This window comes from Gossypium raimondii, chromosome 2 (assembly GCF_025698545.1).
Source record: "Gossypium raimondii isolate GPD5lz chromosome 2, ASM2569854v1, whole genome shotgun sequence".
Classification (NCBI taxonomy): Eukaryota; Viridiplantae; Streptophyta; class Magnoliopsida; order Malvales; family Malvaceae; genus Gossypium; species Gossypium raimondii.
Genome location: NC_068566.1, coordinates 16,015,160 through 16,032,280, shown reverse-complemented (window position 1 = coordinate 16,032,280; position 17,121 = coordinate 16,015,160). Strand labels below are relative to the sequence as shown.

The following is a 17,121-nucleotide window of genomic DNA, read 5'->3' as shown; positions in this document are numbered from 1 at the left end:
TTCTTAACCATGTGTTTAAACTTGAAGAAGATTTCAGCTACCTCAGACTTGTTCTTCATGAAGTACACCCAACAGAACCTTGTACAATCATCTATAAATAACACAAAGTACCTACTTCCATTTAGTGAACTTGTTTTCATGGGTCCGCAAATGTTAGTATGTACTAAGTGCAATTTTTCAATGTCTCGTTATGCTGTGTTCACATAAATTGGAGACCTCGTCTATATTCCAAGCTGGCATACCTTGTATACATCTTCATGTTCCTCCATATTTGATAAGTTTTCAACTAAGTTATTCTTGGACGTTTGACTTAAGGATTTGTAGTCAACATGTCCCATTCTTTTGTGCCACAATTTTGTTTCATCCAGTGAGCTGGTATATGTTGCTGAAGTTGCTAAGTTCCAGTTGACAACAAAACTTCTGTCTGCCATCTTTGTTGATATGAGCTCACATCCATTTGGATCAAGAATTAAACATTTGTTGTCCTTGAACATAACAAAATAATTTTTCTTGAGCAGCTATTTTACACTTAACAGATTTTGGTTTATGTCAGGAACTAAAAGAAGATCTGTGACAAATTTAGTACCTAATGGAGTTTTGATCAAAACATCTCCCTTTCCAACTGCTTCAATATACTAGTCATTTTCAACTTTCACCTTGGAGTGGAATCTTTTGTCAACACTCTTGAAGATGCTCGCATCTGCTGTCATGTGACTCGTACAAAAACTATCTACGAGCCAATTATTTCTTACTCCATTGGTGAGTTCGCATGGTGTTGCGAGCTGGGCTTCGCAGGAAATTGTGAACATGAGTTCTTCTGCTTCTACTGTCTAAGCTTCAGCATTTTGTTGTTGAGTATGCCTTTTGTTTTTGCATACTTCCTTTACATGGCCAAAATGCTTATAATTTTTGCATTGAGCGTCACCTGAACCAGCAAAACTTCTCAGGATGCCCTAACTTTTTACAGTATGAGCACGGTGGATATTTTTTTTTCTTTCTAGCCTATTTCTTTTAACTTTTCCTTTTTATCTGACCAATTTTTTTTTCTTTCTGAATTGAGGAGCTTGCAGCATCTCTGTTTCTGGCTTCAAAAGCTCATTCAGCATGTCCTTCTCTGCTTGCCCATCTTTATTCTAGAGCATACAAAACATTTATTAGCTTTGAGAGTGAGATGGTTGATAGATCCCTCGAATCTTCCAGTGAGGATATCTTTGATTTGTATCTTTCAAGAAGTGTGGTAGTCACCTTCTCAACTACTCAACTATCCACAAACTAGTCACCTAACCATCTTTTCTGGTTCTCCACTGCCATGATCCAATCTGAATATTGCTTCACAGTCTCAGCTTCCTTCATATTAAGGTTTTCAAAATCTCGTCTAAGATTGATCATCTATTGCTACCTTGTTTTTTGTGATCCCTGGGACTCCTCCTTGAGCTTACCCCAAGCTTGTTTGGGAGTTTCACATGCCATGATTCTTGTAAAGATCACGTCTGAAGCACCGTTTTGTAGGCAGGACATCGCATTGTGTTTTTTTTTCCGCAAATTTCTCACTGTGCTGTTTCATTTGAGGGAGTGTGGGATTTGACCTCAACACAACCTTCCAAAGATCAAAGGCTTAAAGACAAGTTTTCATTTTTATTACTCAGATGTGGTAGTTTTCTCCTGTAAAAACAGGGGGTGGTGGTGGTGTAAAGTTTGCTAAAGACATTTTTATGAAAATAGACCCTCAAAGATAAAATGGCTTTTGATACCAATTGTTGAAAATTTGATGAGGGAAAGGTTGAAACAGAAGCAAAAATGATCAAAAAATGGAGAAGAATAAGTTTAAGATGAACTTGTTTCATTAAAAAGTGATACAAAGTTTACATGAAGGATTAAGCTTAAATAAGCTGAAAATAATAATAAAATATTACAACTTGGCTTAATTCAGTGACTAGATTCATATAACTTTCTTTTTCATTAGCTGGTTTCTATCGTATCACCTGCCAAAATGTCTAATCAAAATTTATCACAGTTTCAGGGCAAGGTGGCAAGCTGGCAACTTGTAGAGTGAAGAACTCGCAGGTGAACTCTTAAGTTTGGTGAGCTCGCAGTGTTGGTGAGCTCACGGTCTCGATGAGCTCGCACTTTTTTTTTTGTGAGCTTACAGTTTTGTAGAGCTTGCATTTTTGGTGAGCTTGTGGTTTTGATGAGCTTGTAGTTCGCATGGATGGTCATTTCACAACCAAAGCAAACAACAATCTGTACATATTAGAGTACAAACAGAAAGAAGGTCCTTTTTCTTCTAGTTGAGTTGATTTTGCTTAATAGCGTCATTTTCGTATGAATGTCAACTAATATTATTGGCCTGCCAATGCTGTTGTTTACACCAGCCTCAGGGAAGGATTCCGTTGCTCATGTGATCTACCAGAACTCGGGTGATTCAGAGGTATACCATCTGTTATACTTTTGCTCTTTAAGACTTGTGCTTGATATGTTCCATCTTATTCCCGATGCTCTATAGGCAACAAAAAGGCCTCGTGCGGACTACATGGAGATGGTCCAGGGAGATATTACTGACTACATGCAAGCTACTGCCATTGATTGGCTGGTGAGGGTAAGTTATGCCAGGGCCCTTTCCACGGATTCTTCTTCTCATTATTATAACCTATCCCTTTTTGTTTCAACGTAAACACTGATCTGATTTCAACTGTAGGTAGCTGGAGAGTACAGGCTTCTACCCGAGACGCTATTTTTGACCGTTAATTAAATTGATCGTTATCTTTCTGGCAATTCAATTAACAGGGAACAGTTGCAGTTGGTTGTAGTTACCTGCATGATGATTGCTTGGTAAGATTTCATGTTTCTTGTTGGTTTTTTTAAATTATATATCGTTCCATCTTGCTGCTTCTTTTCCTCCCATTATTGTCTTGCTTTCTTTTTCTTTTTTTATTTATTTTAAATCCTGTTTTATTTTACTTTTATTGTGGTTTGGATTTTTGAGTTTATGATTGTTGTCGCGCTTGTATGGTTAACTTTATAATTTTATATGGGTTTTGAAGATTATAATTTTGTTTTGATTTTTAAAAAATTTAAATCTAATTTTAAAATTTTCAACTAATATTGTGACTGCTTTCAACATATTGAAGCACCAATAATTTGCATTGCTTGTACGTAACAATCTATTCTGAATAAACCATATATTATTTAGAAAAAATTGAAATTTTGTAATATTATAAATTATGAAATTCAACTATTTTTTTTAATTTTATGAAATCCAAGAAAAGAAAATGAAATATAAGCTAAAAGTATAGGAAAAGAAAAACATAGAAAATAAAGATCTTAACGGTAAAATGGTACATTAATAAATAGCAGATATTTTAATAACAAAAGAACAGTAACATAAATCATAATTTTCAAAAACTAAACATAGTATATTTATCTTTTATCCATTGTTTTGAAAATATAACACTCGTCTTTCACATCAAGAATATTGATGTTCTCTGCATGCATATGTGGTTTGTATGCTTAGTGTTTGCGTGCACAATATAGCTTTTGTAAGAATGGAGTATAACTAAAAAAGTGATTTCATGGCAGTAAATACGAGGAGACAACTAAACTAAGCGTGCAAGTGATCTGCCATATTGCTGATAACAAATACCGGAAAGAAGAGGTCAGGTTCCATTAAGGATTCATTTCCAATCTTCTTTAGTCTCCACCACAACCTGCATAAACATATTTTCCCTGCAGATCTTGCAAGTGGAATCCGCTGTGCTGAATTACTTGAAGTTTGAAATGGCCGTCCCAACAGCTCATTTTTTTCTGAGGTAAATGTCTCACTCTTTAAGTCCATACAATAAGAAGTTTATGGAAGTTTTACCAGATTATTGACATGATTCATGCAAAATGCCAAGGCAATTTGTTTCTGCTGCCGAAATGGCCAATCAGGTATCTTTTATTTGTTCCTTAGTTAAAAGGGGAATCATTAGTGTTGAAACTTCAATGACCACTGAATTGTTCAGTGACCACTGAATCCATAGTCTATTCGTGCTATACAAACTCTGAATTGTTCAGCTAATATTGAGGGGCTTGCATATTCTTTTTCATGGTATTGGATAGGATTCTAAATTGAGGGATTTCACACTGTACTCTGATTTGGGTGACTGTGTATTGTCTCTACCGTGATGGTGGTATTGCTAATTTGGTTGCACTAAGTGAGAAGTATGGTAAGTTCAAGGAGAGTAGGTGCTCCATCTTTATGCGGTAAGGATGTTTACAACAATGTTACACAGTTGCTCTTAAGCTTTTGATAAATATGCACTTCGTACATAAGCTGAAACACAAATTGTGTAATTTGTGGACACGTAGATTGATTAGTTTCGTTGTTAATGTTAACCCGATATTCGTTATTCTAATGTTTCATATGGTCTGCATCAGTACTTTTTTGTGGCAAAGAGGAACTGCCCAGCAATACCAAGGGAGTTTTTTCAAGATGTGTGAGAAGTTAGTAGAAGGTTTTCAGGTTTGCTTCCGACACTCTGCTGGATTTATATTAGTATTTAGATGAAAAATGTTGATTTTTTTTTAAGCAAATGCCATTAACTGCAATCATTCAATTAACGTAAAATAGCAACATCATCAATAACCAATGAATGTATCGAATGAGAATAGTCCAAGCCAAAAATGACCTCATTCTGTCTCTAAACCAAGCCTACTAAAACAATTAGCTACCTTATTGCCCAAATGGGCTACATAGCAAAAAAGAAAACAGTTGAGTTCCTAGCCTCATATAACAGATAGCTCAATAATGATAAATCTAATACTGAAGACCGAAGCTTAGTAATGATAATAGCACAAACACATTCCAATAATACTTGTTAAAGCCCATAGAATGCACAAGATGTAGCCCAGCAATCACTGCATGAGCCTCCGCCCACGATGGCTCCCCATAGCTTGTCACCCTCGTCAGAAGCCTGCCGTGCACAAAACCACCAGAATTGCAGATCACAACACCAATTCCCACTCACTGTCCGGCACATTCAAGGGCAACATCGACATTTATCTTAAGAACATGTCCGCGAAGAGGCAAACATTGAACCTTGCACGCACGCATTGGAAGCACATGAACCTGAAATTCATTATTAAGCCTTTTTGCCCAGTCCAATATCATGTGTGGTGTCGTGGAATGACCTTTCATCACCCCATTGTTATGTTCATTCCAAAGGTTCCAAAGTAGAACCAACAAATCGGTAAAAGCAGCTTTATACAACGTCAGCATGGCCATTTCCATCCAATCAGTACAACTAACTGCATCAGCATGTGACAAACCATCTTTAATACTAGCAAGAGTAAGGGTATTATAAGATACCAAGCAATCACATGGATCATGCATAACGGTCTCAGTTGGGCTACCACAACATGGGTAATGTGCATCACTAGAAAAAGGGGTTGAGGCAATCTTAGTAGCCATCGGGTAACCAGTCATGATCAATTCTCCATGTGACACCCCTCATCCATCCTGATGCGCAGAACGAATGGGAGGTGCTACCGAAACACTTTCATGACAAAAATTATTGATTTAATTAAGAAATTAAACTTTAAAACATTTTGAATAAAACCATAGAAAATAGATAAATTCAATTTTATTACCTTAAATCATGTTAAATCTATTTAGAATTTATTTTAGGAGTTTGAAGGTGTCCAGGATCAATTACAAGTCTCGAAGCACTCAAAATAACTAAAATAGTGTAGTGGGCAAACTAAGGGAAAAGTACAAGTACAACTAGAGATGTAAATGTACATATTAGGGGAGATGTACAAGTACATCTAGAGATGTATAGATAAAAGTCAGACTTGTTGCGATACCACAATATAGGGGAGCCCAAAAAATGTAACACCCCATACTCGACTCGATCATCAGGTTTGAGTTTTAGGATGTCACATTCATTGCCGGAGCAACTACGATTGATTACCAACAAATTTCATCATTAATCATTAATTTATAAGTACTACAAGTGTAGAACATAATATATAATCATTTTTGGGTCATATACGAGCTTACAAAAGCTCAATACCATCTCGAGGTCGAACTAGGACTAAACTGAAAGTTTTCAAAGTATGTTAGGTGGGTGTTGTGATTTCCAGGGTTTGGTATAACGACTTGTTGGGAAATGTGCCCATATTGTAGTAAACATGTAACTATTTTCTATTTATTTGAATGATGAATAAATAAATAAAGTTAATTTCACAATTCACTATTATGCCTTTTGTATGTTATAACTTTTATATTTTGCATGCATAGTGAAATTGTGACAATCAAATATTAGCTCATTGATTGTCTAAAGTTCAAACTGAAGATAAGTGGCATTGTAAGAACGTTTACATTGTGAGAAAGACAACTTACTTCAGTAGATAATCTAAATGAGTCTGTAATCTCGTAAAAGAATTAAAATGAACATTTGATTCAAATAATGAGAAGGGTTATTATGTAGTCTATAATTCCAATTGGGGAGATGGCTAGTCTTGGCTATCGGAGCAGTTAACTCCATGAGTAGAGACATAGATGTATTCATTGGTAGAACAATACACTGGATTGGACCCAAGATAAATTAATTTTGAATCCGTTTGTGAATTAATTCACTTGTGACATTCATGGTGTGATTTACCTAAATCCTGAGTTAGCCACTGTCGACACGTATGCAACTCATGTGCTTTGATATAAGTGGAGGCTTATACTCTAAAGATGATCGAGCCCATAGCCGGTATGTTGGGCACATGACTTGTGTATGGCATGACTTTACTAGAAACAGTGGAATTTATAGCTCAATTAAAGAGTTAATGATACCCTCTTAGTGGTATTGTGTTGATTGATAAATATGAAACGTGGCCACGAGTTGCTTGTTCTCGAATGAGCAATTTATCACCGTCATTTGTTGACAGTAATCATATTAGTCATTAGGAAGGCATAATGGTGGCAATGAGATAAAATAGGATTGTATTGAGTAAACAGATTTAACTAAAAGGAATCAAGGATATCATATGAGGGTAACACACAGATGACGAGGTCATTGGACAAAGTAGTTGGATGAATTGCTCTTGTAAATAGTATGCAATAAGGAGTTTTCAATCATGTTACTTTTTGTGGACTGACTCCATAATTAAGCAATTGCGAATTATTAGAACAATGCTTCTGGACATAATTGCAATCATTGGAGCCTAATTGTATATGTCAGACTGGTCCCTCCACTAGATCAACAAAAGCTCTATCGAACTACATTTGAATCAGAAAAAAATTCTATGACTTTGGAAATTATTTAATTGAGTTGATTTATTCGATGTGGAATTAAATTAGGTGGTCGTAAGAACTGTTCAACTAGAGAATTTGATTGAAGAATTTTCTTGAAAAATTAATTTGGAAAATGTAAGTGGTTTTTGGAAAAATTAATTTTGATCAAGTAAAATTAAATTAATTGAATTAATATGATATTTTTGGAAAGTAATTTTCAGGTTAGACAATTGATCCAATGAATAATTGAACTTAAAAATTGGACCTTAGATCGTAAATTGGGTATGGGAGCCCAAAATCGAGACCAATACACAAAATCTAGTCAAACCGGGCCTAGTATGTGAAACCGGGCTGATGGTCCAACCAATGGCTAGATTGGACCGGTCAGGTCGTCACTAACTCGAATTGGACCGACAATAGTCGAATTGGCTTAGGGTGCCGTAAGTGTGTTGTACTTGCATCACTAGACATGGCGGTGCCGACAGCTACGACAGCGACATCCTGATGGCCGACAGCGATTGATTTTCGGTGGTTGAGCAGTGGAAGAGTTACACTTCTACTGGGACTCTATCAAAGAATTTTATTTTAGATTAACTATTTAAAAATAATATTATTTTAATATTAAATTAAATTTAATACTTATCTTAATAGTATTTTACTAATTTAATTTTAAAGTGATTATCTTAATATTAAATTTAATTTAATGTTTATCTTATAGATAAATATTCTATTATTTTAATAAGGTTTAATATTAAAGTGATTCAATTTAATCATAGTTGAACTCTCTGAACCCTTCCTATATAAAGATAGCCTTATGTCATTATTTTTTACACACTTGAATTCAAGAGAAAGTTGTAGAGAGAAAATTCTCTAAAGAGATTATTTTAGAAAATTTCTGGAGATACTTTTTTAATTTACAACTTGACTCAAAATTTTAGAGAAATTATGAAATTACCCCATTGGTAATTGTTGTAAAAAATTTTCTGATTCGAAGCAAGCCCACACTCGACAGATGTGAGCTTAAGGATAGCGGAGAAGACTACTCAGTCGAAGCGCTCATCCTAGACAAATGGAAAAGGTATAATTTTGTTTTAGTACTTATTACTTTAGATATCACAATGAAGATCCTGTTTTGGAAAAAAAAATTAAAACTCTGGTTTTTCCTTAAATTTATTTTTCGCTGCATTTTTCAAACTCGTTTTTTCCAACACGACTTTGAAGACAGTAGCCAAAGTTTTCAACTTCAGTACCAAATTGCAAAGTTTCCAAAATAAAACAGGGCCGATATCACAACATTGAGGGTATGATATCGTGACGCCAGAAACAGACCACTAAGTCCTTGTTTTTCAATGCTTCCAACCTAGAATATTAACCAACATTTGGCCCTAAGACCCCAAATCAACCATTTCATGTATTCGAATATGCAAAAACATAATTACCAAAACATCCACCTTACTTATATGTATAATTATACCATTTCCATAGAAATCCTAAATATATACAAACCATTTTAAAGCATTTATAGACATTAGAAAAAGTATTCCCAAGGTACATACCTTAAGACCAAAATGAAATACAATTTACAAATTTTGTTGAGTCGTAACGGTTGTCTGGATGCTGGCTTCAAGTCTTGGAGATTCAAGAATCACCTGAACTTGGGCACAGAGAAAATAAACTGTACACTGAGCAATAAGGCTCAGTGGTACATTTATAATTCAAGTATACAACATAAGCATTAACAAATCAATCCCAAAGTAAACATGTACATTTAAAACAAGCACCAAATTATCCTAATTCAATTCAACATATGTGGACATTTCATTTTACTTATAATAGCACATTTCAAACCTACCAATGTTAAAACATTCAATTGTAAGTTCTTCTTTCGATATGCCACTTATAATGTTATATATTTCAATCATTTCTAGAGTCTACTAACTCATTCATATTCGTTTCGTGTAACACTTGGTTTTGGTGGGTTCTAAAATTGGCAGGTAAATCGAGTAGTACTTTGAGTGGTGTAGTGCTATTTGTCCAACTAATGCTCTTGGTGTGTAAAAGTGGGCGCATAGTAGGCATTAGATTATTATGAGGAATTGTTTTAGAAAGGATGAATTATTAAGGAATGAAGCTTGGTAATGTATTATGGAATTTTAGGTAATAGAGTTATCACTAAAGAGTATGGTACTTCAAGTTTGGTTAGGCACGGTATTGGTTACGTTCTAATAGGGTGGTTAGAAAGGAACAATGAAATTACTATATATATATGTTGGGTTTTCGTACACATTTCTCTACAACTATAAACCACTTGTACGATAGATTGAATAAGATTATGACGCGTGTCAAGTTTCCATAGGGACATAGGTTGTATATCTAGATAATCAAGATTGGAAAAGAGGAGTTTTTCTTCATCATTCTTCAAAAAGTATTTTTGTCTAGCTCTAAATAAATCTAGAGTATTTCCTTCTTTCACTTAAGCTAAGTTGTAGATTTTGATCTTTACCTGTGAATGCTCTATGTCAAGGTAAGATTTTTGACCCTCCATATTATGTTGTGAAAGAGTAAATCTATTAACTTGGTAGATCCGTAAGATGGATGATATAAGGTTTTGTTTGGGGATTTTTGGTGTTAGAAATGATGGTAAAAGGGGAGTATTTGATTAGATCCTGATGAGTTTTCATGTTCTGTAGTAGTAGTTGTGACTAATATCACAAAGGAAGTCTGGATCTAGAGTTTGGAACTGCTGTAGGTAAGAATCAGGTGAGTCCTAAAGTTAACTTCTGTGTGTGTATACTTGTTTATTCTAGATACTCTTGCGAAGAATCATATGAACCAGAAACTGAGTTTAGAAAAAAAATGGTATAATGAGTATGTTGGTATATGAATGTTGGATACGATTTGCATGTATAGTTTGTAAGAATCTGACAAGTGTAGATTATGTGATAAGAAATCTGGAGTTGAGAACATGACTGTAAGAACATGTCTGAGATGTGTAAGATGAAAGGTATGTTAAATTTGGTGTTAATACATGAAAGGTCTGTTAAGTGAGTTTGTGTCTTTTCATTGCGGTTGACACTAAAAGGGTCTGTTTGGTCTTTAAATAGTTCTCTAATGGAAAAGCCCATGACCATGACACCATATCATGTAAGACCATAGCTGGTGGGCTATGACATTATATGGAAGGAATGGAAAGAATTAAATGAAGGTTATTACCTAATGGGGTTCTCTATGTGACCTAGGAAGATAAGGGGCAAACCTCATGAATGTGAGTCTAGGTGAATCCCTATCATTAACGCACAATAAAATGAAAGCCCTTGTGGCAATCTATGAAATGGATGTCTTTGTGGCAATCTATAAAATTGAAGCCTTTTTGGTGTATCTGAAAGGGAAGCCTTTGTGGCGTATCCGAAATGGAAGCCTTTATGGAAACCATCTAAAGGGAACACCTTTGTGGCGGACCCTGAATGAAAAAAATAGAATGTACAACGAACTCTAAAAAAATTAAAATTTTGGTAGACTTTGTAGAAACGATATGAAATGAAATCTCTGAAATTAAAGTATTAGTAGCAATGTAAGAAGAAAATGCCCTTGTGGTGGATTGTGAAGAAACAACCTCTATGGCGAATTCTGCAAGGAAGGTTTTTATGGCACACACAAGATGGGCTACTCCTGTGGCGTATCTTGAAGGGCTTCCAATGATGAACTATAAATGACGCTCTTACGGCGGACTCTGTGCTACTTAATTGATGTATCCTATATTATCCTTAAATGCGAACACTAAGACCAGTAAGTACAAGTCGTATCCATGGGTATAATAATAAGGTATTTAATATGATTAAGATTTGTATAGATATAGGGAATGAAAGAGATAAAGCGAAGTAATGAAAATATAATCTGGAAATGAATGTAAACATGATACGCTCAAAAAAAATACTATTCATCTATGTATGGGTCTCTTTTTGAAACTTGATGGAGTCATGACTTAGTGATTAAAGAATGTAGGTAAAGTCTCAAAGACACTGAAGGGATGGAAAGAGGGCCTTAGGGTAAGGTATGAAAATGAACATGAGTATAAGAATGACAATAGAGGAAGTAATCATTTAAGGGAAAATGATGAATAAGGGTGATGAGACGATAATTGAAACATCGAATGTAATGCGCAAGTATGATTCAGGTAAAAGAGTGTTTGGCTCACTATGTTCTTTGAAACTTACCTCTGTGTGTTATGTTTCAGATGGGTTTTTTTAAGGTCTTAGCCTAGAGGGACGATGCCAGAACTGCGTCGAAGTAGTGGCGTATTGGGCATTATGCATATAGAGCAAGCTTGATGGCAGGATCGAGTCTGAGTTGATACTTTTTTATAGAAACATTTTTTACGGGATAGCTATATTAGGCTGAGGTCTCAAATTGGTTGAAGTTGTAACAAAATTCTTAATGCTTGTTAGTAAGATTTCTTTATTGCTTATACTTACACATTTTATTAAAGATATTTTATAGTTGATAAGTTGTATTCAATTGTAATTTGTACAAGTATAACTATGTTTTAATTGTATAAGACCGGTATTGTCCAAGATCTAGGTTCAGTTTATCGGGTTGAGTTTGTGGCGTTACAAGTTTGGTATCATAGGCTAGGTTTAGTCGGTTTTCAGATTATGATAGATTAAAAAGCCCTGTATGCATAATGTGTTGAGCTTGATAGTGTTCCTTAGGTATGATAGACTCTACTTACCTTGAGATTAATACATTGTAATGACTTAATGAAAAAGGGATAATGATGAACAAAGAAACCAAGGAAAGGTAAATGATTGCTCCATTAATAACAAGGATGTTGTACCAAAATGGAAGACATTAAAAGAAAAGTACAAGGCAAGACAAAAGAAAATTTTAGTTTCCTCATTTGATGGGCTAGTTGGTGAGTTCAATAGAGACCTCATCTGGTTAGGGATGACATTCAGGGTTTTGCTCTATGTTTGTTAAGTCCCCTTTATTATCTTCAGCTACGGGCATAGTAGGGGTGTAAAAGACAACTAGTTGTTTCCACTCTCTTTGGAAATTCTCCCACTCATTGCCCTTAGGATTGTAAACATCAAAGCTGAGCGATTTTACTGAGATATCCTTTAGACAATCGAAGTCTACCTTGCTAAGGTCCAAAGGACCACTTGGGCGTGCAGGATAAAGTTCAATTTCCACTCTGGTAGAGCCTCAACAAGGTTATTTTAAATATCTTCTTGATACTTCTTGAAGGTTTCCCCATGAGATTGGTGCAACCTCTCCAACTCTGCCTTATGCCTGTCATCTTGATCTTTGGACCTCTTCCCAAAGACAAATTTTCCATCCTTTAAGTGGTTGATCTTATATTTCAGCTGATTATTTTCGATTTGAACATACAAATACTTGCTCTTTAGAGTCATGAGCTGAGTAGATAGCCTTGCAATCAAACTACTTGAGTTTTGGTATTTCTAGCAGAGCTCAACCAAAGTGTCTTCATTAGATTTCACAAAATTTTCCAAATATGCCATTCTCCTATTGTAGTGCCTACTAGCATCTCTCAAAGCCCCGCCTCAATGACCATGTTTGAGAGACGAGATCTTTGAGACTTGAGCCATGAAAGATAGAGGATCCTCTAAAGGACGGAATACAAGATAAAAACAGAAGGCCTCTCTTAACTGTTGAGGCAACAAGCTTAGTTGTTGGTGAAGAATAGAATTGAGAGGCATGGGAGAGGGTACTGATTCTATAAGGTTGTGCCAAGAAAGTTACTACCTAATTTTGTAAGGGTTGCTTCCTGTGCTGGAGGAGGAAGGATAGGTGATTGAATTGGAGGGCTTGTCTCCGAGGGATTCTCTATTGTAGTGGGACTAGGAATATTTCTAGGAGAGCATGTATGAGGGACGGAGCCTTCAGGCATTGAAGGAATCTCAGTAGGAACTGGTACTGAAGAAGAATAAGTGATGGTTGCAACTCGTTTCTTGATTGGTTTATGCCTCACTAAGGGTGGGCATTCGCTGCTTCCAGATTCTTGAGTACCCTCAATTGATCTGGCCATTTTCCTTGCTGCTATTTTTTGTGGTGGTGTAGCAGTGGTCTTCTCTTGACCACGAGTCCCCTTAAGAATTGAGGAGGTATCCATATCTTAAGGGTGAAAACATGATAAAGATCATGTACCAGCAACAGGCGAATTAGCTTGATTAGTGTAATAGGCCAATTTAGCCCGAGCTCATAAAAAAATAATAAACCCAAAATAATAAAACAAAGTCCAAAATTATATCATTTGGCCCGATCGGGATGGCCCATTACTTGAAAAGGTTGAAGGTCTATCTACAAGCTTAATGCATATGGAAACATAATCTTCAAGTATATGAAGTCTTAGATATGATATGTAATCTTAGATATGATATGCAGTCTTAGATATGATATGTAATCTTAGATATGATATGCAATCTTAGATATGATATGTAATCTTAGATATGATATGCAATCTTAGAATATATGATTTTGTAATCTTAGAGATTTAATTTGTAGATACATTTTAATCTTAGCCGTTGATATAATTAATCTGTACCGTTAGATTTGGGGAGGCTCAACTATAAATAGATGCCTCTCCCTTCATTGTAAAGGACGGAAGTGGGGAATAATAATAATTATTAAGAGCATTTATTCAAATTTCTCTCTCTCTTGCATTCTTATTTTGTTGACTTGTGTATAATTTATTTATTGATTTGTATATTGTTGATTTCAAATATCTTTTTCCCTTATTATTCATTTTCAAATTCATTATTTTCAAATTTGTTTACATTTTATTTGGCCTTATATTTTTATTTTATTTTATACTCTTTGTTTTAAATTCATTAGTCTTTGATTATTGATGTTATTTAATCCTCTATTTGTTATTTTAGTTTTTTATTATTAAATTAATTATTTTAATATTATTAATACTATTATGTGGCATCATTAATCTTGTACCATTATTATTATTATTATTTATAATAATTATTATTATTTTATATTCATGCACATGCATCGCTTTTTATGTAATATATATTGTTTTATATATAGTATATGTATGCTTATATATATTTTATACATATGTTTTATTTTATTTTACTTCCTAACTTTTATATACATATATATACTTTTATGTTTAGTTTTTAAATTTTTTTTACTTTTGTATATATGTACATGTATGTATTTATATATTTTTCTAATGAATATTTTTATATATATATACACACATGTCTATGTTTTTTATTTTATGCCATCCTAATCATTAGGCATAATTAGGTTCATTATACAGATCATGTTCCTCAGAGAGCAGATCTTGCATTCCTTCACCGACAGCGAAGTAGATCGAAGACACCAGCCTTGCCTCCCTGGGTTACAGCGGAGCAGGTTAAAAATAGCAGATCTTGCCTTCCTGCACCGACAGCGAAGCAGATTGATGACCCCAGCCCTATTTCCCTTGACAGCAGTGGAATAGCTTGAAGATTGTAAGTCCTATCTCCCTGAGCAACAGTGGAATAGGTTGAAAATAGTAGATCTTGCCCTCCTGTATTGGTAGTGAAGCAGATCGAAGACATCAGTCTTATCGCCTTGACGTTGCAATGGAAAAGATTGAAGCCACAATGGCGAATCTTATTTCCCTGGCGTTGTATCAGAGAAGATTGAAGCCACGACGGTGAATCTTATCTCCCTGGCGCTAAGGCTTGGATTAGCTGAAGTGGAGCGGATTGAAGCTGTGAGCAGCGAATCCTATCTCTTTGGCATTACAGTAGAGCAGATTGAAACCACGACGGTGAATCTTACTCCCCTGGTGGTGTAGTGGAACAGATTGAAGCTATGACGGCAAATTTGTTTCCCCAACATTGCAACTTAAAAGACTGAAGATGACGAATCTTATCTCCCTGAAGTTGCAGTGGAGCAGATTAAAGCGAATAATCTTATCTCCCTGAAGTCGTAGTGGAGCGGATTAAAATCACAGATCTTATCTCTCTGAAGTTGCAGAGAGCAGATCGCATCTAGTCTTATCTCCCTGAAGTTGTAGTGGAGCAGACTAAGTAAGCAAGCCTTATCCTCCTGAAGTTGTAGTGAGGCAGACTGAAGATGGAGAATCTTATCTCCCTAAAGTTGCAGTGGAGTGGATTCAAATCACAGATCTTATCTTTCTAAAGTTGCAGAGAGCAGATCGCATCAGGTCTTATCTCCCTGAAGTTACAGTGGAGCAGACCCAAGAAAGCGAGTCTTATCTCCCTGAAGTTACAGTGGAGCAGACTCAAGAAATCAAGTCTTATCCCCCTGAAATTGTAGTGGGTCAGACTAAATAAACAAATCCCATCTCCCTAAAGTTGTAGTGGAGTGGATTAGAATCTCTATGAAATTACAGTAGAGCAGATCGCATCAAATTCATCTTTAAAGTTGCAGCAGATCAAGTTGAAGCTATAAGTCTTATATCTCTGGAGTTGCAGTGGAGCAGATTAAAAATAGCAAATTTTGAAAAACTACAACGTGCAAATCCTATCTCCCTGGCATTGCAGTGGAGTAGGTTGAAGCACTAGTTCCTATACCTCTGAAGATGCAGTAGGAAGGAATGAGGCTATTTGAAGAAGAAGAAGAGCGCTAAAGTCTAGTACGACCAGGCAAAATTGGCCATTTCTGTAGTCTTTTCTTTGTTCTCGTTGCACGATAATGAGCAAAGAGGGGCAGCTGTAATAGGCCAATTTAGCCCGAGCTCATAAAAAAAAAATAAACCCAAAATAATAAAACAAAGTCCAAATTTATATCATTTGGCCTGATCGGGATGGCCCATTACTTGAAAAGGTTGAAGGTCTATCTACAAGCTTGATGCATATGGAAACATAATCTTCAAGGATATGCAGTCTTAGATATGATATGTAATCTTAGATATGATATGTAATCTTAGATATGATATGCAATCTTAGAAGATATGATTTTGTAATCTTAGAGATTTAATTTGTAGATACCTTTTAATCTTAGCCGTTGATGTAATTAATCTGCACCGTTGGATTTGGGGAGGCTCAACTATAAATAGATGCCTCTCCCTTCATTTTAAAGGACGGAAGTGGGGAGTAATAATAATTCTTAAGAGTATTTACTTAAATTTCTCTCTCTCTTGTGTTCTTATTTTGTTGATTTGTGTATAATTTATTTATTGATTTGTATATTGTTGATTTCAAATCTCTTTTCCTTATTATTCATTTTCAAATTCATTATTTTCAAATTTGTTTACATTTTATTTGGCCTTATATTTTTTTATACTCTTTGTTTTAAATTCATTGGTCTTTGATTATTGATGCTATTTAGTCCTCTATTTGTTATTTTATTTTTATTATTAAATTAATTATTTTAATATTATTAATAGTATTATGTGGCATCATTAATCTTGTATCATTATTATTATTTATTATTTATTATTATTATTTTTATATTCATGCGCATGCATCGTTTTTATGTAATATATATTGTTTTATATATAGTATACGTATGCTTATATATATTTTATACATATGTTTTATTTTTATTTTACTTCCTAAGTTTTATGTACATATATATATACTTTTATGTTTAGTTTCATTTTTTTATACTTGTATATATGTACATGTATGTATTTATATATTTTTCTAATGAATATTTTATATATATATTCGCACATGTCTATGTTTTTTATTTGCTTAAATAAAACTTATATTTTCAACAAATATGTTATAATATATATATGTATATTTATATATTTTTCTTTATTTTCATAAATGCATTATATATATTTTGTTATAAATTCTATAGTCCAAAATTTTATATGTAAACCCATGTGTATGCCTTTTATTCTTTATAATTTCATGTAT

The 17,121-nt window shown here is 34.5% G+C and overlaps 1 protein-coding gene across 1 annotated transcript; it reads left to right on the top strand.

Moving 5' to 3' along the window:
• Window positions 1-2,326: 2,326 nt before the first annotated feature.
• On the top strand, window positions 2,327-5,281 carry LOC105782054 (cyclin-A1-1). Its single transcript, XM_052622239.1, is given in 9 exon segments — window positions 2,327-2,428; window positions 2,504-2,596; window positions 2,696-2,706; window positions 2,785-2,829; window positions 3,577-3,652; window positions 3,730-3,806; window positions 3,894-4,157; window positions 4,159-4,209; window positions 4,410-5,281. Coding segments are annotated over 9 exon segments (789 nt in total). The 3' UTR covers window positions 4,480-5,281.
• Window positions 5,282-17,121: the final 11,840 nt, after the last annotated feature.